Source organism: Accipiter gentilis, chromosome 16, assembly GCF_929443795.1.
Source record: "Accipiter gentilis chromosome 16, bAccGen1.1, whole genome shotgun sequence".
Taxonomy (NCBI): domain Eukaryota; kingdom Metazoa; phylum Chordata; class Aves; order Accipitriformes; family Accipitridae; genus Astur; species Astur gentilis.
The window spans coordinates 14,041,128-14,065,953 of record NC_064895.1 but is presented as its reverse complement, the minus strand read 5'-3'; the positions used below and the strand labels follow the sequence as shown (position 1 = coordinate 14,065,953).

At 37.2% G+C, this 24,826-nt stretch overlaps 1 protein-coding gene across 4 annotated transcripts in view; it reads right to left on the bottom strand.

Moving 5' to 3' along the window:
- Positions 1-24,826, bottom strand: part of ASAP2 (ArfGAP with SH3 domain, ankyrin repeat and PH domain 2) — a 92,869-nt gene that overhangs the window by 48,353 nt on the left and 19,690 nt on the right. For all 4 annotated transcript variants that reach the window (XM_049818751.1, XM_049818752.1, XM_049818754.1 and 1 more), the window contains exons 2-5: positions 21,314-21,386; positions 17,218-17,363; positions 8,246-8,320; positions 6,614-6,663 (exon numbers count right to left, since the gene is read on the bottom strand). In XM_049818751.1, the coding sequence (XP_049674708.1) occupies positions 6,614-6,663; positions 8,246-8,320; positions 17,218-17,363; positions 21,314-21,386 (344 nt within the window). The remainder of the gene's footprint in view (positions 1-6,613; positions 6,664-8,245; positions 8,321-17,217; positions 17,364-21,313; positions 21,387-24,826) is intronic.

The window sequence follows — 24,826 nt, the reverse complement described above, 5'->3', positions numbered from 1 at the left end:
TGAATATGAGCCAGCAGTGTGCCCAGGTGGCCAAGAAGGCCAAGGGCATCCTGGCTTGTATCAGAAATAGTGTGGCCAGCAGGACTAGGGTAGTGATCGTCCCGCTGTATTCAGCACTGGTGAGGCCGCACCTCGAGTACTGTGTTCTGTTTTGGGCCCCTCACTACAAGACAGACGTTGAGGTGCTGGAGTGTGTCCAGAGAAGGGCAACAAAGCTGGTGAAGGGTCTAAAGCACAAGTCTTATGAGGAGTGGCTGAGGGAACTGGGGTTGTTTAGCCTGGAGAAAAGGAGGCTGAGGGGAGACCTTATAACTCCCTACAACTACCTGAAAGGAGGTTGTAGCAAGGTGGGGGTTGGTCTCTTTTCCCAAGTAACAAGCGATGGGATGAGAGGAAACGGCCTCAAGTGGCACCAGAGGAGGTTTAGGTTGGATATTAGGAAAAATTTCTTCATCGAAAGGGTTGTCAAGCACTGGAACAGGCTTCCCAGGGAATTGGTTGAGTCACCACTCCTGGAGGTATTTAAAAGGTGTGTAGAAGTGGTGCTTAGGAATATAGTTTAGTGGTGGACTTGTCAGTGTTAGGTTTACAGTTGGACTCGATCTTAAACGTCTTTTCCAACCTAAATGTTTCCAGTATTCTATTCTATGATTCTACATTGAAGCTACCTTGTTTAGCACTTTCATTCTGCCACTGTTTTCAAGATGTGACCTCGACTTTGTCTTACGTACATGCTTTAAAAGGAAACATGGCAGAAATATCTACAATCTACGAATATCAATAATCTACTGAGTCAAGTTAGAGCTCTGAAGAAGTAATTTGAGAAGAGCTGGCAGAATTTTCAGATAAATTTTTTTAGATATTGTTTTAAAAATGAGTTTACCAAACTGGAAACACCATTACTTAATCAAATAGCTAGGCAGACATCTTCACAGAAGACTGTAATACGAATTTGTTCATTCTTCCATTGACTTCAAATGGTTCAGAAACAACTCATTAATGATAGAGATCTACCTAGGTAAGAGTGCTTGCGTTTCTGCACAGTAACATAATGCACCTCAGCCTACTGCCTTGATCCTATAATCCCATAAGCACATTCAAACAACTTGTTCTCTTCACTCAGTTGTGCATAAAAGACCTCATGCTTGGCTTTTAAAAGGAGAATGGGAAAGAAGGAGAGGGAGCCAGCCTTCCCAGGAAAAGCTTGTTAGTTTTTATTAAGCATTTATGTTTCATGGCATTAGCATAACACTTATTAGCAGAGGACTTCTGAAGATAATATATATTTACAGGCCTAAAAATAAGACACCTTTACTTAAAAAAGAAACATTTCTTTCTTTTCAGGAAAGACAGGTTTATGTCTGGAATACAGAATGTTCAGCTAAAAAATGAGTAAATAATATGCTTCAGTAAGTTTATGCTTCTATTTCCTGTGCAAATTTGACACAGTGTCTTTACCTCAAAATCTACCACAACAGGACCCATTAAACTGAAGAATGTGGGTGAAACCTGGCTCACTGCCTTGTTGAATACAGTCTGCCTGCTGGGAGAATGAGCAGTTTTCATGACGTGTGTACTCCTTCCCCATATGCTCCCCCAGCGTGTCTGCCATTAGTGTTTAAGTACATGGGGGAAAGAAACCGCCTCATAACAGAAAGAGCCCAGTCTGCACCAATTCTAGCCAAAGGACACAGACTAGTCCCACTGCAGTGCTGTAGTAGCAGGCAGCATTGACCACCTCTATATGGGAAACAAAGACTGTAACTGAGGTCCTAGAGAAATGCACTGCTTTTAACTACTTTAAAGCTTTGAAAGTATTTTAAAATCTTTATGGCTTCAACTGAAGTGTGTTAATGACTGATGGTGAGAAAAGATTAATTATTCATGAATGTCACCTCAGGATGTACCCAATTTTTAATTGAGGTAGGCTGGCATAAAGCTATGGGTTACTTGCTCCTTTTACTCCCTTATTCAATAACAGTCCCAGGGTATAAAAAAAAATAAATGGATCCAGCCTCCCTGAGTTACTTCAGCTAAGGTGCTCTTCAGGAAAATACTCCAAGAAGTTAGGTAGCTACGGGGTGAAGAAATTGCATAATAATCAACATTGATGGATGGTGATCCAAGAGTGTAAGAATAGATCTTAATATCACTGTCCCACACAAGACTAGATACATGGCAATTTTTAAACACACTTAATTACATACAGAGCTTGAAGTAGCAGCTCAGAAATTGTTACAGGGAAAAAGCAAAACAAATGCCATTTTTTAATTAACTGAATTTCTTTTGAAATAGGTCACACCTGGGTATTTTAGCACCTGATATGTCGTCACACAGGTGCAAATAAGAGAGACGAGATATTGAGGCAAATAAGCTCCAATTCTTCCCTATAAAGATAGCCTATCAAGACACAAATCAGGATGAAGGCACTTGTCACTTCCCCACAGACTAGAAAAATACCACTTTGATATCTGGCACTTAGCTTCACAGGTCTGTACTTGTGACTAGGAAATGCAGGTGAACAGTATGATTTTTAAGCATGTGATACAGAGGGATACACAAAGAGCAGCCTAGCTGTCTTGAACGGTTTGTTAACACAAAGGGAAAGAAAAAGAAAGGAGAAAAAAAAAGAATAAAAAGAGATACTTACATAATTGAAGAAGCATCACTGGAAAAGATAGCTAACTAAGCATAAACCTAGGACTGGTTTTAGGTGCAGTGCAAACAAGGAGTCATCTAAGGTAACAGATTGAAGAAGGCTGAGCAAACCTCTGGTTATCAACACCTACATCCACCAGCACCATCCCACTCCAGCAACACAAGCTGTAGGTGAGACTGAGATTAGTTCTCCCAGGCTCTTTGCCTTTTTTGTTAAGACAGAGACTGAAGATACTACAACAAAGAAATCCAGTTAGTGATTAAGAATTCTTGAGATAACTCTGCATCCACCCACTGCTACAGATGACCAAAATGCACAGCTATAAGGAAGTTCAGACCCATTTGGGACAGCCACAGAATCAAAACAGTTATTATCTCAAGAAACCTCAGTGGCATGTATAATAACAACCCAGAAAAACCTCACTGTTTTCCTATGTCCAATATTTAGTAGATGATAAAGCTGACCTGAACAGATTCAGGCTCAAATTAATATTCTCAGCCTAGCTTCAAAATCTCCTCATTAAACTTCCTGTCTCAGATTTGTAAAGACCAACACCCAATGACAGCTGGCAACATCTCAACTTATCTGGGAACTGATCATACACACAAAAGGGCCTGACAAATCCCGCAGTCCTACTGCAGGGGCCGGGGTCTCATAGAAGTTGCAGTCTGAATTTAACTGAACAGAACTATGGAAAACTGGCCTGCTCCTTGGTAGAAGGGCAGCTTGCACTGAAAAACAGTATTCCCTGACTGCCAAATGTAAGCCACAATAACTAAAGTCTGCTGTTGTAAAACAACCACAAGAAAAAAATGGAAGGGGGAAAAAAAACCAACAAAAAAAAAAACACCCCAAAACCAAACCCCCCTTGTTTTAAAGAATTTTCCTGTGCACAGAATTCCCAGGCTCCCTATCTCAAGCCTCAAGCAGATGATCCTTTGGTCTTGATCAAAGTGAAGGAGTCCAACAGGCTAGACTAAGAGCTTTAAACTCCAGCACATTAATGTGGAGCTTGCATGCAACCACTTAAAAAAAACTAGAGCACACAGCAATTGCACCAGCCCACCACCTGAAAATATCACTGCAAATGGTAATGGATCTGAAAGAATTTCCTGATGAACATGTGCTACCTTCAGTTTTTGCATGTTGAATAACCTGACATGTAAATAGCTTAGAAATAAGAATTGTCAAGGAGGTGTGCTTCATTTGTTCAAAAATCTTGCAGAAACTACAGAGGTAACTTGGAAAGAGGTATCTCCTTACAATAGAAAAAGAAACCTGTTTCAGATCAAAACCTAAGTGTCTTATTTGAAAGCAAAGTCATAAAGCAGGCTTTCTAAAGGACTGTTGGTTAAAAGGAAAAAAAAAATATCTCATGATATCATACAAGCAGCATTGGACTCAATTCCACAGACAGAAAATAAACACAATATCAACATCACATTTTCAGGTCCTTAATGCACTAACATACACACTAATGTTTCCAGGTATCTACTGTCCTTAAACTCAAATGAGAATCCCCAAATATACGGATTCAAATACATTTTCTATGGGTATTTTTACTTCTCAAGCATTTAACTAAGTTAAAAAAAATTTAAAATATTTCTGGAGTACCTGACTCTGAAACAGACTACCTGCTCTGACCAAACTGAGGATCAAAGTACATATCTTCACATCACTGCCAACATTCATCCTAGTGAATATTCTACCAGAAAATCTAAAAGCATCAGAGATCTTGGTCCAGTAGTAACAGTGTTCTTGATATATGTCCCAGCAGTGTGCAAATGTATTTTAAGTTCTTCACATAAACTCTATGGGATGTCACTATCAAGAAGTTATACATAAGTAAACAAGCTTTCAGATCCAGCAATCAAGCACTGGTAGGCAATAACAGACTAAATTACAGGACTGTTCTTTATGGCCCATCCTCAGAGATCAACTACTGCCATAGGCAATGATTAGAAATCTTAATTACTTCAACAGCCAATAACTGGCATGGCACCAAATGAGATTGTTCACTGGTATTAAGAACATGAAACACTGGAGCCATCACAATCTTCCAAGGATTCAGACTGGACATTTATCTCACTGTTTCAGAATGTCTTGTTATGAAAATCCAGCTATAGCTAGGCAGTTTCAAAAACCAAAAGCCACTCAGGTCCTCCTCACAAACTGAGCCTAGAAAGCAGTAATTAGACTGTTCTCATTGTTATTCACAAAAGGAATAATGACATTTAGCTAACTTGCTAAACTTGTTGCTTTTGTGAGTAAACCACCTATAGGAATAATTTCTGAAGAGTATTTGCACACAACTTCAGATGGGCCAACTCAGTGGGCACCAGAAAATCGTTGTAACTTTGTGCAATTAAAAAAAAATAAAATTAAAATGGTGCTAGATTATCTAGGTGGCTGGTAATCTGCAAGCTATTTATGTTAAACACTGTCATATGTGATTCTTCTGGACCTGATGGTCTGATACATGCAGCACTATCTCAGGAGATCAAAGATGCTGGATGTGTGACATGAAACTCGGCTGATAGTCACAATCCAGTTAATACTGGAATAAGGAATAAAACCCACTACAAAACTCTACTTCAGAGACTATCAGCTATGGATACAATTGACTTGGCCAACCCAGGAAACAACTGTTCTTGATGTAGGGCACTAAATCACTTGAAGATTTATGAGGTATCGAAGTTAATTATGTTTGATCTTAGGTGCTGAGCTTTGGTGACTCATTTGATTCATTTAGCTGGATATGAAATTGTGTTATTAAAACTGATTTTTTAGCTGTTTATATTGTGCATCAGGTACCTTCAAACAAGTGGCTTATGGTAAGCTGGGCTAGACACACAACATGGGACACAGTTGATATAACTTAGATAGGTGTTTATCTACTTCTAGTACATAATACACCTGCTGAGAGCATCCAACCTTAGCATTAAATGCAGAAAACATCCACATCTTTAAACAAACTTCACTAATTAAATGTGGCTTACTAAGGTTCCTGATAGTGGATCAATCTGGAATTGTGCAGTTTTGGAATGGTAGCAGCAAACACCCCCACCAGCCCTACCACCTCGTCAGTAAGTGCTGAAGGCTCAGCATCAAATAAGGTGTTCCTAGAGACCTCAGCCTTGGGCAGAGTCTCAGAAGATGTGCTAGAGCCAGAGACATTACAGGGGTTTTAGGCTAACAAATCCAGAATTAAATCTTGCATACTCTTGATACTTTTTGTCAAGACATTTCAAAACACTCAGGCATAAAGTGTATAATTTCTTCTGTGTTCTTCAACTAAAGAAACTTGCTAATTATAGTGAATAATAATTAGTCACTGATGAGGAGAAGGAAAAACCCAAGAACAACAAATACTTAAAAGGACATCAAGTACAATTATGTTGCTGCACTTTTGGTAGTTAAGGATGAAAATACAGGGTGGATAACTTTTCATTTTTCATAGTAGTGTCCTCCAAAAATAGAGGAAGGCAGAAAAGGAAGTCCACTTTCACATGTAGTAGATTACAGGGTAGTAATACGGATACTATAAAAAATTTTAAAAATTTCTTTCCTAATTAAAGCAAAACTTTCTCAATTGAAGTGGAAGAATATGCAGTGGAAGAACATGCACTGGGAGATTATGCTCATTACTTGGAACTTCATTAAGTAAAGAGGTCTACCCCAGACACTATCTGTCATGGCACAACACACACACACACACACACACACACACACACAACGGTTTACTCATTAAATAAGTTGTATATTACAGAATTTGAATTGATTGTGTCTATGCAATTGTATTTTCACACAGGTCCAGGTTTTAAGAAAAAAAAAAAAAAAAAAAAAAGCTCAGCTTCCTAGCTAGGACTTCTGGCTGGGACCTTAACATTAAATAATGACCTTTATAGATTTCAGTTATACTTCCCTTTTAAATAAAGTTTAAAAGATACATACACTTTTGTTTCATAGTCCTTCCAAGCTTTATCAAAGGGTTTTTTAAGGTCCTGTCAAGAAAAAAAATACAGTTATTTACATGAAACATACTGTGGATCTAACAATGAAGACACACCTTGGCCATCTGCAGCATCTACTAGAATAAGGGACTCCGCTCTCTCTTGAATAGCTCACCTAAGGATTGTGTAAAAGCAGTCTTGCATGTATGAAAAACAATCTTATACACAGAATTAATACGCTCATGCTTTTAAAAGTATCTCTAGGATACTTTTTACAGCTCTATTTTACTCCTCAAAAGGTATAACCACATGTCATCCTAAGAGCACACTATGCAATTAATCAAATCAGCTATTTTCTCATCATTCCATCTCTGTCTCCAGAGGAAAGAAGCGCCTGTCCTGAGGCTGTGGTATAGCCTTGGCTAAGGACTTGATTCAACCCACTAAAGTTAAAGAAATCAGTTTCCCACTGACTTAATGGGAACAGTATAGGCCATATGGCTTGACATAACTAATTCTGTGAGAATTTTGAATTACTTATATTCCAAACCCCTTTATTTTTTCCCTCTGAAGAAGCCAATTTGGATAAAATCATCTCAACAAGTTGTAAAACTATTTCGCTGATATCTAGAAATGCAGCAGTTGAAATTCTGCTGCAGTTCAAGAGATTAGCCAGCTACAAAAAAAATATTGTTAACTGTCAGACACTGGAAAAACTTTGCAACTACAGATTATGAATTAATTCTTACATGTCAGCTAGTTATTTTGACAATTAAGAAATTAATTAAAGCAGCATTCGATTATTTTCAAGTCAGGAACACGGGGCAAGACTCTGTCGTAATAAATGTATTTATTCGGACATAGAAATAGAGAAGAACAAGAGAAGTGAATTGTGGTAAGCAAGCAACACAAAGTTAATAAGCCTATCTTACTAAATAATCTCTTTATCCTCCAGTAGTTTAGAGACCATTTTTAGTCTGTACATTTTTCTTCATCCTTCGATGTCCTAGAATAATAGCTGCCAGTCACTTCCTGTTTACTCAGTAGTAAACAATGTGTAAGTCAAAGAAGTTTGTTGGCTATAGGCTTTGAAATTTATTATAAACATATCATCATTTGAGTCCTAAGTTGTTATTATTTCAAATAGGAAATATCCTCAGGGCACAAGCAGATTTCAGCTTTTTTAAGAAAAATCCTATGCTCATGCAATCTAATCTGTCTTTATTAACAATCCCTGTAGTTCCAGGTACGTTTAGAATGCTAAATAAATATATTAATAATAATCCTTTTAAATAAAGTAATACCCCCTCCTCAACTAAGCAAATATCTAAAATTTTACACCTCTTTCTCTGCTTATCTTCTATATCCCAGGGCTACTTTTAAAGCTTCTCAAATGTTTTGTATACATAGTCAAAAGTATGTTGTATGTGAAACCACAAACAGAAGGGATGACTCAATTCACACACAAAAAAACCCCCAACAAAACAAAACAAAAAAAACCAAACAAAAAACAAACCTCTTGTTTATTCAGCTAATACATGACTTCAGTATCCCATGCCTTCCATCGAATAAGATTAATACACTAGCTAAATGTATTGTACCATTAATAATTTTATATATAAGATGAACATACCCCTTTTACTCCTTTCAGATCTCCCTTCAGCAAACTGTCCAATGGAAAAGTAATTATGTTGTTCATATTCTGAATCTGTAACAAGAAAATTACATCAAAACATTTGATATATTTTAACACAGAACATACACTGTCTCAATTCACACATTTCAGAAAGTTTCACAAGGAAATCTTATATATTATTTTTCTAACCCTGCTTTATGTTTATCAGTACAGCCAGTAATCAAAGATGGAGGCAACATCAGTTAATTAAACTTATTCTGGAAACTCTATAACTCAAGCCAGTAGGAAACCTGCAGAATTACTGCCAATGATAAATATCTCATCCAACAGTGACCGCAAAGTAAGACCACTAATATTTACATTGCCTGATTTCACTGTTTAAATAATATGAAAACAATCATACAGTTTTTCACCACTTAAAATATATAAGTTCATCACTATATTTTAATCTTGTTTACTTTCCAGTCTCTTCAGACCTATTCCATAAAACGTATCTGCTATTCCCACAATACATGGCATCTTACTCTGACAGAAGTTATAAAGACAAAGAATGCTGGCCTGTACCACTATTAAAATATTTTCCTTATATTTCTAAAAAGTAATACATCTGCCTTATTTATCTCATACAAACTTTGGAATAAGAATTTTATGAGGTCTTGAGTATTCAAGTAATTCAAGAGTAAACAAGTAATTAAAGAAGAAAAAAGAATAATTCCAAATGAAGACAACAGTAAAATAATCATGGTTTTAGATAAGTATCTGTTTGATAATACTTTGATAAAGAAGAAGAATGAAGAAAGACAGTAAGAGTAAGAGAGTTAGTAGCATACAGCAGGAAAAGACAGACTTCATGTCCAATCCTTTATGATTCAGGGAAAATGTTCAAGGTATGGGCCCTGATGTCTTAGGCACAGAGTTTAAACTGTAACGATTAAATGGACTGCACTGAAGAGTAAAAAACAGAGTATTTTAGAACCACACGATTGAAAAAATCAGAGTAACTTTTACAGCAGTTTGGTGAAGGTTGCCTTTGGATAGGTTTCTTTTTTTGATGTTATTGTTAGCTGTTCTTTTAAAATGTGGTTTTTTTCAAGAAGCGCTGAAATGCATATATGAAGATGGATTTCAAATGTTCAAAGCATAGAAAGAACTTTGCATCATGTAGCAACAAATCCTTCTGTTTCTTCAGGAACAATGTCAGGAACATCAAAGTCCCTTTTAGCACAACCCTCCCAGAGAAGAAAGGACACTAATGGAAACTTCAAGAAAAAAATATTTCCAATTGTGATGCTTCAGCCTCCCCAGAATGGAAAAATACAAAACACTATCACCTTATAGTTACTTGGTGGCCTCACTAGAACAGATGCAGGGGTCTCATCCCCAGTGGTACTCAACAGCTGCTATTAAAACAAAGCCCCCAAGCCCCCACACTTCCTCTTGAAAGATACTACCTTACTGTGTTTGCTTGAAATTTCCGCCAGTAATCAAAGACAAAGTGAACATACATCAATATTAAAGGTTAAACAGATTGCCTATGCATGGGAAGGTTGAAGAAATACAGAAAATCTAGTCTTTTAACTCAAATCACATTTCCCTTCCTCCACTCTACTTTTCCTCGTCCCTCAAAAGCTGCAGGACTCAGCCACAGCCCTTTAGAATCAACAAGTTAAGTTTCAACTCTGTGTTTTTTTAAAAAAATAATTTCTATAAAAATTGAATGAGCAACATCTACACATGCTTAGCTGGCAGTGCTGGAAACCATCCACCTCATAAGTTCTCAGCAGTACTACATCATCTGCATAGCAACATAACCATGCTCAGGTTTACTAAAATTGTATGTTGTAGATATAGGAGATGAGTGAAAAGGTTTAAATCACACAAAACTTAGGTAAAAAAAATAAAAACTTCTAGAAGACAACAGATGGAACACGTACACCTATGGACACACACATCCAGAATAGCTATCCAGGTGGAGAAGCAGAAGAGGTCTCATCTAATATAACATTCCATGCAGTTTTCTACTTTGTTATTGTATTTTATTAGTATGATGCAGTCAAATGTCTAACGTAAAGATCAATACTTTCATACCCTCCATTTAATTATTCCTCACATCCAGATAAACAGGCAGAAAGCATTTCTCAACAGCAGACACAAGACAAAATTATGTCAGACCCTGAAGGATTATCCCTGATATATTCACGTAAACATTAATCAGCCTCCAAAACAGTTCTGGAGGTTTCCTAGATTTTCAAGTCATGAGGCCTGAAGTCCAAAGCACCTTTAGAAAAAAGAATAGGAAAAAAACCCCAACATTCTTTTTACAAGTTTGGAGAATATTTGCCTATTCAAATTAATTCCTCCTGTGTGCTATCAGTCTATTGTATTCCCTATGCTCCTATTTTATTTGCAACAAATGTAAACATACATAATGCATGAATTTGTCATTATTAACCCAGTTAGATGAATCATACTTGCTCATATTTATAAATCACCAAGCAATATAGAGAAGAAAGATCTTACATGGTTTTTCCCTCTTTCTTGAGAAGCTTAAACTTAACTACCTAAAAATATAGATCCATTTTTGGTATGCAGAGAAGCATTAACATGCTGCAGTTCCTACTCTGTGTGTATACAGGGAGCTAAAATGTATACAATTGCCTCTAATGTCTGTGAAGCTTTCCTGCACCTTTGTGCATGTTTCTTTTTAAAGAATATTTTAAAACATAAAATAGTCAAAATGTAAAGTCATCCTGTGTCAGAGGAACACTAGCAAGTTCCACATATTTTTAAAAAAATAAAGAAGAAAAAAAAAAATAGTTGACCTGGTTTCCGCTTCTAACACTGCTGCTTTGGCAGACTCACGGTTTTCCCCTGACAGCTTCAACAAGGTAAGATGACAGAGACAGGGTAATAAATTAAAATTCCCCAAGTTGGAGAAGGCTCAGAGGAGAAGAAGAAATAGCAGGGGGGAGAACATAAAAATAAACAAACACATAGCTGCCAGAAGTGATGGTAGAGGCAACAGCCAAGCCAACATTTGCAAAGGGGAAAGAAGATTTTTCAAGTGGATTCAGAGCCTATGGCTAAACACTGAAGTTCTTCTTTTGCCAGCCCTCCTGATTACTCTAACGAGTCTTTTCCAGAACAGCTTTGGATACTAGTGTCTGCAGTACTTCAACAGGTTTTGTTTTCTAAATAAAATTAATAAATAAATAAAAATAATTTTTAAAAAGCGCCTTTTCACTATTTCAGAAGTTAAATACTTTTCTTAACATGCAGATAAACAGAGTGGACCTTAAAACATTTTCAATTTAAATTAAAATTCAGGCAGTCAAACGGTGTATGATATGACTCCTGTTGCCATTACTAAATTCTAGATGCAGTCCATGTACATGGCTGTGGGCTTCTCACCCACCAATGAACTTGGGTGTGTGAAAGTGACAGTAGTACTGTCTGCTGACAAATCATTGTTTAAGTTATTTTCATTTTTTTTATGGCAAGTACTATTGGTTTTAATACTTTCCAAGAGTTTTCCCAGTGATGTGAGCATTAATATTAATAGGACAAGGCCAATCAACAGAGCAGGGAGCAAGTGGAAATCTGCTATTGATGAGACGCAGTTTGTTTGTCTGAACTTTAACCTCTTAGCATCTAACCCCAAGACTTCAGAAAATCGCGTAACAAAGACTTGTAGCACAAACTTTCATCTTTGCACCATGTCTCCCTCTCACACACAAGGACAAAACACTGCCTTTCTGCTGTCCTCACCCCCTGCCCCACCTGCAGCGCATTGGCATGTCCCATAGCACAAACTGCATCCCACCAGGCCAGTGGCTGAGGTAGGACATCACCCACCACCCGTCTATGCTGTAAGAAAACTGACTCCGGCAAAGCAGGAGCTGAACACCACTAAGTGCCCACATGGAGCTGCTGGCTCAGCTGCCTGAGCTGCCTAGAAAAATGCTTTTGCACAAGATGCTGAGTGTTGTCACCATGTACTACTTGGGAACAGCCCCTGTACTATCACCGATACACAAACTACAAGCTGGGAACATCTCCATTAGGAAGTGCAAGCGCAAAATGACTGGAAATACATTTTTAAAGGTATTCTTAAAAGCAGAAAGTGAAGAATTTTAAAAGCAAAGGAAGAGAGAGACTTGAGGTTATTCCATCTTCCTTGACGGTGGAGAATTCTCAATTGCACATTTTCTAACCTAGGTTAAAACACCTAAGTGGTAAGCATCTATTGCTTTCACTGGGACACCTCATCTAATATTTTCACAGTGAGATCCCATTTATATGCAATTTATTATTTTCCTCTTCCACAATCACAGTTATCTGTGAGGCAACCATACATTTCAAATTCTTCTAAGCTTTCCTCATAAATCAACCTTTCCAAGCCCTGATCATTTTTTGTTACTGTCCTCTGAAATTTCTTCCAGTTGGATCGGTATCTTTTTGGCAAAGAAATAAAGACAAGATTCCAGGTGTAGCTAAACCCATGCCACTAAGGAAGAATTATTACAATTTGGTTTATGTCTTTACAAGCATAAATCAAACAGTACTCTTGGTTTTTTTCCTCTCACCGTTAAGCCAATATTTCCTCAAGGGTACCAGTGAAAAACAGAAACACCACAACTTAAATCATTAAGCTTCACATATAATACTCCAACCTCAAATATGTATACCTGTAGCTGGTTTTTATGCTCAGCTAAGATGAGTCCTTCTAAATAAAATATGCTTGTGAAGGTTCAGGCACCAAATATTCTTTTAAAACCTTAGTCTGAACTATTACCCTGGAAAGAAAATTCTGGGCTTAAATTTCTTAATTTCATTATACAATACAAAAAAGATATTTCCTTCAGTTTTGTCATTAGTTACCTTTCACATTTAAGCAAATCTCCTTCTTACATTTAAAATATGAAGTAAAACAGGAACATATGGTCAGAAAAATATTATCACTGTTCTTCCATTTCTACTGGCTAAAAATCCAAGGATTATTAAGAGAAAAACTTCTCACATGGAATCTCTTCGTCCCAGCTACCTTCCACAGAGTGGAAATATCAGATTCCCATCCTCCCAATCCAGCATGTTTCATTAGCTTTAAATTTAAATAAATGAAAAAGAAAGGACAAGAATATATAGAAGAACAACAAACAGAGAAAATGGAATTTGTTAAATAGGTACTTCATCCTCACACCCTTTTCAAGGAGTGCTGACAGAGATGACAGGCAACTACAGATTTTATTTCTTCTTGGCGTAGCAATCCAAGAATAGGATTTAAAGGAAAAAATATCTGAAGTGCAAACATGTTGCAATGAGCCTTTACTTGTCCTGACATTTTTCATATTAAGACTCACACCATTATCACTTGGCACTAAATTTACTAGGAAGACAGAGTAATTTACACTATAAGCAAGTGCCATACAGACCTAACCTATCAGGGAACTGTGGGTGCTACCATTCTATCAGGAATTAGCAGCGAGGGTAGCATCAAGAAGCAGTACTGCACATGCCACAAAAGGTACCATGTTACCTCTGAAAATGCCTCTAGTATTTTCTGATAGTTCACTACCAAAAAAGACATACTGATTGCTCAATCTTCTTAAAAACATTTCTAATCCAAAAGAAGTTGAAGAAAAATTTGTAGCTTGATATTGGAGCTATGGCAAAAGAAAAGAAAAATGCACAGCATATCATAAACTGATCCAAACGATGTGTTAGAAAGGCTGAAGTTAGTAGTTACAAGGACCTGATATACTGTAAATGTCAATTTATTTCTTCTCTTAAAGATGTGTTTTATGAATCACTTCAAATGTGAAGAACCAAAGTTCTTCAAAGTTTTTATTTTTTTGAGTTTTATGCACTATTTATAAGTACACACATAAAAGAAGCATAGCAAAACACATATAAAACACCCAAGACCTGAACTTTAACTTGAATAGATTACAGTTGAATAATTGGATTCCAGGAAAAAAAACCTTCAGCTGTTAATGAGGTATTTTAAAACATTGATGCCCTGATAAGACCATAAAAACATAAAAGTATTCTGGGAAACCTTTAAAAATATTACATAAAACAAGAACCTAAATCCCCTATTAAAGTAGAACAACTTTATAATGGCTTTCTTTTACCTTACTAAAGACAAGTTTAACAAAATTTTTTCTGCAGAAGCACTTTAGAGCTACAGCTCTAAATGCCACCCAGGCCAAGAGCTGACAGAACACATCAGCTTCTAGAAAGAAAAACAAAATATATGACAAAGCAAAACTTGACAGTAGCCTTAAAGCTTTGCCAGTGTTAATAGCTTTGGCATCTGTTCCAGTCTGAACATGTCCTCTCACTTCCTTGCACATTCCCCACTCATTTCAGCTAAAATCTGTGGAAGTTCAGCACCCTATGAAACACCAGGGATAGGTCTATTTAAAAAGACTACCTTTAGGAATGTTTTTTTAACAGTAGCAGGTTGTAAGGCCGTGGCTACATTTTTGATGAAACTATTTACAACCAAAATATGTCAGGTGCTACAAGGAATCACTAGAGGAGAGGGATGTTTTCACTGCCGACATGCTTAAAGCCTTCGGAGTTGGATACTTTACCACAGTCAGAATGCATAGGGCTTGTTTCACATATGACTACGACTATAAAAAAACAGCACCCCAAATTATTTCCAACTACTGTATAGGACTTTTTACACGGGTCAATACTCTTGTAACCTCTTAGAAAACTAGACCTCCAACTTATGAACAGATTTTCAAAGTGACCAGTTACCAAAAATTTATTCTAGTGGTATTAAGTTCTAATAGGCAAAGTTACATAAAACTATAGTTTCGTTTTATAATTCTTTTATAATTCTATAATTCTTGTTTATAAATATGGTATTCTCAAGCAATAATGAAGTTTACATCTCTTTTTCATACGTACTTCTTCCTGGAGGAAACTATTTTCCTACAGAGACACCAAATTCAAGGACCATTAGGTTCCTCTACTTCTTCAGTTTTCCTTTGCTAATCAGGAGAAAACAAAAAACTTCAAACCTCAACAATATGAAGCATATTAGGAAAGAGCAGAAGCTTACAGAGACCTGTCCTTTACCAGACAGTATTAAAGAAGACAGAAGGTGCCTGTGATATTGCAATGTAAAAAAAAAAAAAAATTCACATACACGCAAAATTATTATTTGCTTCAAAAATAGAAAAAATCAGAATAACAAACTGAGAAAAACTAAGGACTTAGCTACTATCTCATGACATATCCTCCTCTTATACATACAAGCTGAAGCAAAAATACGTAGTTGCTAGTGAAAAAGCATTACACTGCAAAAAAGATTTAGAAATATTCCTTGGAGAAGACACACAAAATGCTTACATGGATAAGAAAAGCAATAAAAATATGCACCCCACTTCCTATAGATATTTATTTTGTTTTTATTTTCCTTTCCAGTTTTGGGGGAAAAAGTTATTCTTGTCAGAAACATTTTGCAAAGTTAGTAATTACTGGTTTTAAGAGAACAAGTAGGTAAGATTTTTCATAAAACAGCAACTTTTTTTAGCTTTTAAAAGTCATCTTGAAATGCAATACATTAAAAGGTTTTTCTGGGGAGGGGGTGCAGCTTTTAGTAGATTGCTTTTTAAAACCACCTAACCATCACATTTCCCAGATCCATTTCCCTAATGAAGTCACCATATTGCAATTAACTTATGATAGAGAGGGGTTTTTAGTCAACAGAAGGTATCAATTAGAAGACCCATTCTATTTCCCCTTCCATATGAGCAGTCTACCTCTGTATGGGAGACTCAGGATAATGGACTGACTCGCACTCAATAAGCATACCTCTTTTGATATGTTATTCTCAGGTAATATTGTACATCCAGAAATATTCAAATCAATACGACAAATATGAAATACATTTCACTGTTGATAAATACATTTGGGGCTAGATTCGCTCTCATCAATATCACAATTGGGTAAAAAGAGAGGACAGCATCAGGGACAGAATGGGACTACCCTAAATCCCATCAGCTGGAAACATTCCCCAAAGAACTGATTATGACCAGCTGTCTGCAAACTACAGACATTTGGTCTAGACTCTCAAAAACATTTGATGTGTCTCCATCCCACTGATTTCAGCAGGCACAGACTTTTAAATGCATGCAGGAATCTGGGTCATCTCCCCTTCATAGCCCCTGGTTTAAGAATTCTGTGGTTTCAAGTAAATTTGGGACTTACTTAGACATCGGAAGCCTCTAGCTAATAGGTTGTAGTCAGAATCTGCTCTTTTCGTGCCCTCTGATTAATGTGAAATCGAGGCTGAAAATTTTCCATTCATAATTAAAACTCCAGTTCTTCCATTTGGCCCCATCCCGTTTGGCTCACTGAAGAGTGCTTTTAAGCCTTACGGGCTTCATTTGCAAGATTAGTCCCCAGTGGACACTACTGTCATTGTACCATTATGTTTGATTTTGTTTTCCTGAGAAGCAAGAGACTCTCTCTCTTCCAGGGACACTAAAATCTCCCTTTATAAATACAAACAGAAAGCATGAAAAAGTAAAGTAAAAGCAACATGAACACAGAGTAAACCAAGTTGGGTTTTGCTGGTTTCACAATTTCAAAGCAAATTTATACATGCATTTTATAATACATGTTATAACTACTTTATTGTGGGAAGCTTTTAGGTGTGAGAATTATTGGAAGAGTATTTTTTGTTGCATTTATTTGGTTTTTGTGGTAATTTGTTTTTTATTTTGGGGGTTTGGGGTTTTTTGGTTGGTTTGGGGGTTTTTTTAGTTTTTAATTTTGCAAGGTGAAAGGCTAGGCCATGAGACATCTTCCTAAGGCAAGAATTTTTTAAGAACAGTGGTTGCTAAAACACAAATTGTCTTCAACATGAAGAGCTGTTATAGTTCACAAATACAGCCTTTGTAATGGCCTTAAAAAATTTCAACATGTTTTTCTTAAGTAATTCTTACCAAATTTTTGAAGAGTGCAGTTAATTCCTTTGTAAACACAGAAAATTTTAAAAATGCTGTTCCCAAATCTGGGTCATCCCGGCAAACACAGTTGCCTCCGAATTTCTCCAGTGCTTGTGTATACTGTTCTTCATTTTCCACGTGAGCTTCAAAAAGAGCAAAACATGAAAATATCATCAGTAGATAAAAGGTTATTGAAATTACAACTGAGGGTTTTTTTTAAAAAAAACCCAGCTTTTCAGAAGATTTCTCGCTAAAAATGTTGACTTGATACAATAAACATTTATTATTCATATTTTAACGCTGATATGCCAGAAGTATGACGTATCTCACTAATTCTGGTTTACATGTATCTATCCACATGCTGTACAAAGGACAATGTGTCATCAAGACAAGACAACCATCTGACAGGAATCCACTCTAGAAAGATCCACGATATTTCTGCACCATAGCTAAGATCACATAACAATTACCAACTCCTATAATGAACTTCTAGAGTCTTTTATTAATGGTCTCAAATTTTAACTGTGTGCTGAACAAAGAAACAGAGGAGATCAAGCGTGTTGGCAGAGTTCTGGATCCGTACAATAGAAGGCAATAGATCAAATAAGACTCTCAAGTCATCTTAGGAAACAGGACTACAAACTACATTACAGATGAGGACAAAACCCATATCTATGTTAACTCTCTGATTCAGAGCAGCAGTGGGAATCAGAAGCAAATCCTAGCAGTCTGCATTTACCACAGACCAGTTCAGTTCTCAAAGCAGTTTTGGTTCACAACAACTAGATTCCTTTCTAAGACAATGAAACCAGAGGCTCTGCCGCAGAAATGGTCCAGTACTTAACAGAGACAGCAGGTTCTGAATCACTGTATGGGCTGCACCAATGCAAGTCATCCAACACGCAGCTAATGCTTCTGCCCTTCAGAAAGCTTTGAGCTGCACATATTGGGGGGTTATTCAGCCCAGGGAATGAGATGAAATCTAGGCCTAGAGCAAGTTCTCTTGACTCAAATACAAAGGAAATCTGAAGGGCATCAGACTTAACTACTTTGACCTACTGATTTACTCCTAGGACACCAGATTACTTGCTTCTGTAGACACACATAAGAAGTCCCTGTCAATTTGATGTATGGAATAAAACAAAAAGTGTTTCTGAACCCAACCTTAGTGACCACGTCAAGCTTGAGCACATAGACAAAGCACACCAAGTTAGCACCTGTGAAAGTTAATGTTGCCTAGTTCTTATTCTAGCTGTGGCCAATTTCTAACACTTCAGAGGAAGTCAGGAAAAAAAGCCCATATCCTAGAAAAACAAGTTATGCATTAATAAGAACAAAGACCCTTTCTTGGTCATCACATGAGACCAGCATAAACCCTGAAGATTATTTGGAGAGGATTAATCTGTTCAAACAAGCAATGATCTGATTTCATTTCAAGCCCATTTGTACATGTCAACACATTTAATATCCAAAGGATTCTTGATGCAATGCCCTTTCTCCAAATTTCTATGAATTAGTTATACAACCCATTCAATAAACCTAGCACGCTCCAACTTAAAATCAAGCCTGTCTGTTCATATTCCTATTTGGACAGCCATTCAAGAACTTTATTTCTCAAGTAGCTTTAATTTCCAATACATGAAACTAAAACCCTGTGGAGTAGTAGTATAATATCATGTAATTAAAGACTGTTATAATGTGCATGCAGATTTGAAGTTACACAAACGGCATTAATTCTACAAGTTTCTATCTTAAGCACTGGAATTTGCAGCCTGTAAAAGATAGTTTGCATATAGCCATTCAATTTAAAAACTAAGCCCTAGCACTGAACTGTACTTAGTTTTCATCAGCATCCACAGCAGAGGCTGTGCACTTACCAAACCTTTTGCTACCTGAGCTGTAGGATGAAGTAAGGATATTCAACTAATACTATTGTGTGATGTACGCACACCTGAACAAGCTTTGAACGAACTGGTACAGACAGCAAAAGAGTGGATGTGGCAGGTCACAACTCCTCTAGTTCACACAGCTATCCAGCAAGGTGAATTATTTCCATATTGCTTTCTGTATTCTTACTGGTTCCTGCATCCAGCTTGGTGTATCTGAACCCAGGTGAGGGTAGAGGTCAGGGCACAATTCATACAGCAAAAAGAGAAGGCTGCCATTGCCTAAAAACAAGGTGAGAAGACTGCTACCATTAATTGTTGTAGTTAGATGTGCAGTCAGCAGCTGAACCATGCTGACTTTTCACCTTAGGAAACAAAAGCTTTTATTCCATACAGCATCCCCAAGAGTATTCTATTCCCCAGCATCCTAGGGACTGTTCTTCTGGGTCTATGTGTCAGATTAAAGAAAGCCAACAAACCAGCAGCTCAACAGCAATTCTGAGACATTCCCCAGAATGCTGATGGTAGTTATTGCAACAATACTATCAGCTGAGCTAGTACTCCACATGTGCTTCCGAAGAACACAAAATTGTATTTTGTCATGGAACCCTCCAAAATACTCTCCCTGCCTTGTGTTTTCTTCCTGATGGATTTTAAAAGTTTCTCTACAAACAAAAGGTTTGGAATCTATAAAAAAAAAAAAAAAAAAAAGAAATCTGAGCCAGGTTTGTTTGAGGGTTTAGAGGCTTTTTTTTAAGTAAGAAACTAAATTATGTATAAATTGGAGTCACTATGTAATCCTCCATAACAGTTTCTAAATTCACACATTAAAAAAGAAAGCCAAAACACGTATACTTAATATTCAGGGAACCTATATTAAAAATCCAGTAACTGTGTTTTTATGAGTGCAGGGCCACAGTTTTTGTTTTGTCTAAAGAAACCCCAAGGGCTGGCAAGTGGCTGGGTTAGTGATATTTCTACTGGTAGAAGAGAAATACCTCCAAACCTTTATTGTCAAGATTGGGCAGCATGAATTTAAAAACTAGGCAAGGTACTGATTTTACGCAAAAACTGTAGTGATTTGCTACAATGCTGTAACAAGTACATTGATTATGAAGCATAGTCAAGCACTTAAAAATTAAACAAACAAACAAAAAAACCAAACAGAAGAAAGGCTGCCAAATAAATATGTAACAGATGACATAGCTCCAGATGAATCTTGAACTGGACCCTCCACAATCCAAAGATAACAGCTTCATTACATTAGGCAAGAAGGAACTTCCTTTTCAATTAGCCAATAAGAATTACATCATAACAGCAGTTCCTGTTATAACCTTGTATCTGAACACCAACAGGCCCACAAGTTCTGTCAGTTATTGGTGGCTCTCCAAGGTTGCCAGGCCTATCTATTTTGCATATAATATAGGTTTTGTTAGCTGTAATTGCTATGAACTGCAAAGCGAGAACAAATGCCAACAAAATGCTGTTTCTTATCCACAAAAACAAATGCCACTACTTATTTACAAAATGTTGCTGATCCACAAAAACAAAAGCTTCAGTTATTTTTTCAAAGATAAACACACAAAACTCCATGAGATTGGCACACATAAAAACACATGCAGCAATAGTTCTTTGTATTTTTATCAGTGTTGTAAGAGAAACATCTGACTTTGCAGCTCATCAGCTCTCTCCTGTCATGAAGTTCTCAACATACATAACTGGAAGCCACCAGAAGGGTGAGGTTTCACAAAGCAGGAGAGCCAATGTAGTTTCTTACTGCTGCCAAAGAGAGTAATTTCACCACTCCCATGCCCTCAGCTCTCGATGATACATGTGTCTTACCATTTCAGGTGCTCATCTAATCCCAGTTGATTTCACTGCCTATGCAGCTTTATGAGCTAAAAATCTCATCAAGGGATCTGCCAAGCACCAGGGGTGGCAGAAGGAGCAGGTAGCCCAGACCTGGTAGAAACAGGAGAGCACAGCTTCCCCACTTGGTAGCAGTATGCCAGCTAGATAGCTTCAGCTACCTCGAAAAATTTCATGCTCATCATCAAGCAGCTAGTTCAAGACTGCTATTTAAAATGTAAATTCTTCTCTTCTCAGAGTTACCTACCATATAACTCTTTCTGATTCAGTAAGACGACTGACTGTTTAAATCCTCCAATTTCACCAATATAAACTACCAGGAATTATTATGTACTTACCCAGACCAGATATGTTTATGGCTTTGACAGATTTCTTCATTTTATAGAGAACAGTTCGGTCAACATCCAGAGCCTAGAACAAAAGAGAAAAATTAAATGTAAAATATTGGATTGTGCCCTGGAAAACCTGTGCCCTGGAAACCTTCTGTAATTATAACACTATTATGTTAGTTAATTTTATTTCTGTAATTAATAAATTACTTGCCAGTTGCTCCCATCACCATCCATACAACCTATTCTGTCCTCTTCTCCACAGAAATACATCCTCCCTCTTTTGCTGATGACCAGCATCATGTATACACAGCAGCATCTGAAATGAAACTATTTATACAATACCTTCTTCCTATGTTAAAATATTAAAGAAGCTTAAAACAGTTTCAACCTACTGTATGTTCTGACACTGCTGAAGAAACAAGCAATATCACTTCCCCAGGCAGAATACTAAAAATGGAATTTAATTTCAGTTTTCCTGAATAATTTAGTTAATTAATTGCACTCCCAACCATGTGAACTTTCTCACTGCTGTGCTGCAAAAAAATAAATTGCATATGTCTCAAATATCTTTCACACATTTTATCACTAGGCAAAGTTTTTTCAAAGAAAGAAGTGGAAGCAGACCATCATTTTGCTTACTGAAGTGAAATATGGGCAGACCCAAAAACGTACAATTGTTCCAGAACAGAGATGCAGAATTATGGTTACACAAGTTACTAAAAAAACACAACCCAAAACCAAACACCAACCCTTGTGAAACTGCAAGAAAATTTAAGTATGAATTCCAGAGATGGTGATGTCTTTAGACCCCACTGAAGAACAATACCAAACACTACAAATTGTACTATACCAAGAGCTGTTTAACATGACAGATACTTAAAAAACAAACAAAACCCACCAAATTCATTCCAGTTTTCATTCAAAATATTTCAGTGAATCACAGCAGCTACATATCTGACCTACTGTTGTTTTATTGTTAATAATTTGTGTAAGAGAAATGAAGTGGAAAAGCCAGTCCCTAGGACCCTATCCAATTATTTTAACAAACTGAATGCAAAAAGAAATATTATCCCTCACATTTACAGGAGTATTCTTAAACTGAATCCATTCAGACCACAAATAGCTGGGCAAAATCTCTGCAGCATTCCATGGAAACCAACCGTTTTAGATGTTGCCTTAACATTAACGTTATAGTGTCATGGTACAGATATATCCATTGAAAGTTTTACCTCCAGCATCTTTATAGTTCACATCTGAAACATTAGCAGGAGAAATGCAGAGGCCTTTTCACCTGGAATTCTGAAGAACAGAGGAAGGGGAAAAAAAGCCCTAAGAAAGCCCATAAAAGTTACACACAGCTCTATTCACCCTCTTCAGCAATCTGAATTGCACCCACTATAACAAACCTGTAAACAGTGCGATCTCAAAGGTTAGATTAGTCATCTGCCTGGATGGGAGTACACGAACTGAACTCCCTCATTGTGTATTTGGTGATTTCTAAAAATAATCTCAGAAAAGCACCATCTGATCAGCTGACTACAGAGGAATGAAAATTTCATCGATGACTGCATCAAAGGCAACTACCCTCTTGGAGACAAAGCAAAAAGTAGGTCTCCAACTACAAGTAATATAAATAACAGTCCAAAGAGAAGCCTGATGGCCAGAGACTGAAAAGTTACAGATTCAGCTCCCAGCTAAGTCTCAGATTTGCATATGTAGTTGATAAATTATTTGACCTCCGCACCTTAGTTTGGGGGAGGGAGAGAAGAAAAAAAAGAAGACAGTACTTCTTAAAAAAAGAGAAGTGTTGGAAAGATACATGCATTGTATGAATTACGAACCACTTGTACTACTGTGGTCAGGGATCCAGACAGACCTATGGATTCATAAAATCTTCTGGCCCATGACTGCCTCACTCAGGAAACATAGACTCTGGGTAAGGGAAAAACTTCAAGTCCTCTTCCTCAACCAAAGTCATCATTTTGGTTTGCAACTTCTCTCAATCAAGTCCCGCTTTCACTGGGATTAGGCAGCAGAAGAGCAAACCTGTAAGGCACAGCATAGCCAGGGTCCAAAAGGAATGATAGCTAATGTCCCTAACATACCAGTGATGACAATTCTAGCATCTAGCTATCTCAGCCAGCCGGTCCACGTAAAAATTCAAAACAAGGATGACAGGAAAAAAAAAACCCACAGACAGTACTGCGGTCACCAGAATGAGCAAAACCTAAAGCCCTAGTGTGGTGAAAATGTACAGGACTGCCAGGTCAGGCTTCCTAGGGTCCTCCCTTCTTCCCCTGCCTGCCTTTTCAGCTGTGCCAGTTGCAAGTGCTTGCAGGGATGTGTCATAAAATTGCAGAAGAGAAGTGATCCATGTTTAAAATGGTACAAAGGGGAAAAAAAAAGAAGTTATTTTTCAGTTGGGTCAACTTTCCAGCCCTGGCTAACAGGCAGTCCCTTGATACAACCCAACAGAAAAGACAACGGGAAAAACAGGAATGAATAGGACGACTAACATATTCAGGTGCTGCTGCTGAAGAATCCTCCAGGGACATTTCTGAACAAGAATTCAGTAGCTGCATGAGTGTGGCAAGCACTTTCACTATGCTGTTGTCTTTACCAGCTACATCTTTTTTAACCCTTAGCATTACATTAGTCTCAACATTTCTTCACATATTCAGTCACCACAATAGAACAGGCTTTGTGTCTGTCTGGGAACTGCTACCACATTTTTATGGTGATAACAGACACCAAGTCTGTATAACAATGCTGAAACATCCAGGGAACCAATAAGACTGGAGCAGGCTAAACACCACCTTGACTAACACTGACTTTGCTAGCCAAGGACTTAGCTTCTGTTGAGGTAGATGATCCACTCCAAAAGCCATAAAAAACAGAGAAAAATTATCCCAGTAGCAAACTATCCTACCTTTGTATCAAAGCAACATAGACTCAACTGGTTATTTCTTCCCTCTCCCAGCCAAAAGAAAAAACCCAACCAAAAAAAGTGAGGAATTGAAGTAATTTGTGACAGTCAGTACTCCATGCAATTTCATTTGCATATAAAACCTAAAAGTATATTGTAATTAGCAAAATGAACAAACTCACAAAAATAAACTATGTTTCACTCTTCAAAATATGAGCATTTTAATCACATAAATGAATTGAATCGACAGTAATGAGAATGGGAAGAAATTCAACAGTAAAGTCTGCAAAGTTGTGTATCCAAGTTAAAAACACATATACGAACTGGGAGATCAGTCAGAAAAAACTAAGGAGAATAAAGGGATCTGGTTTACCAGATGTTTGCAGTATCACTGCAGGGTGCCAAAGTGATATAGTCACGAAAAACAAAACCATGAAGATACAGGAGATCATCTTACCTCAAAGACAAGGAAACAAACAAAAGAAACAAAATCCCAAACCCCACCTCACTGAATACTACATACTCTTTGAAATGCAAAAAAAGGTCCAAAATGTTGGTCTTGACAGCTTACATGTCTCTCTCAACCACTGGAT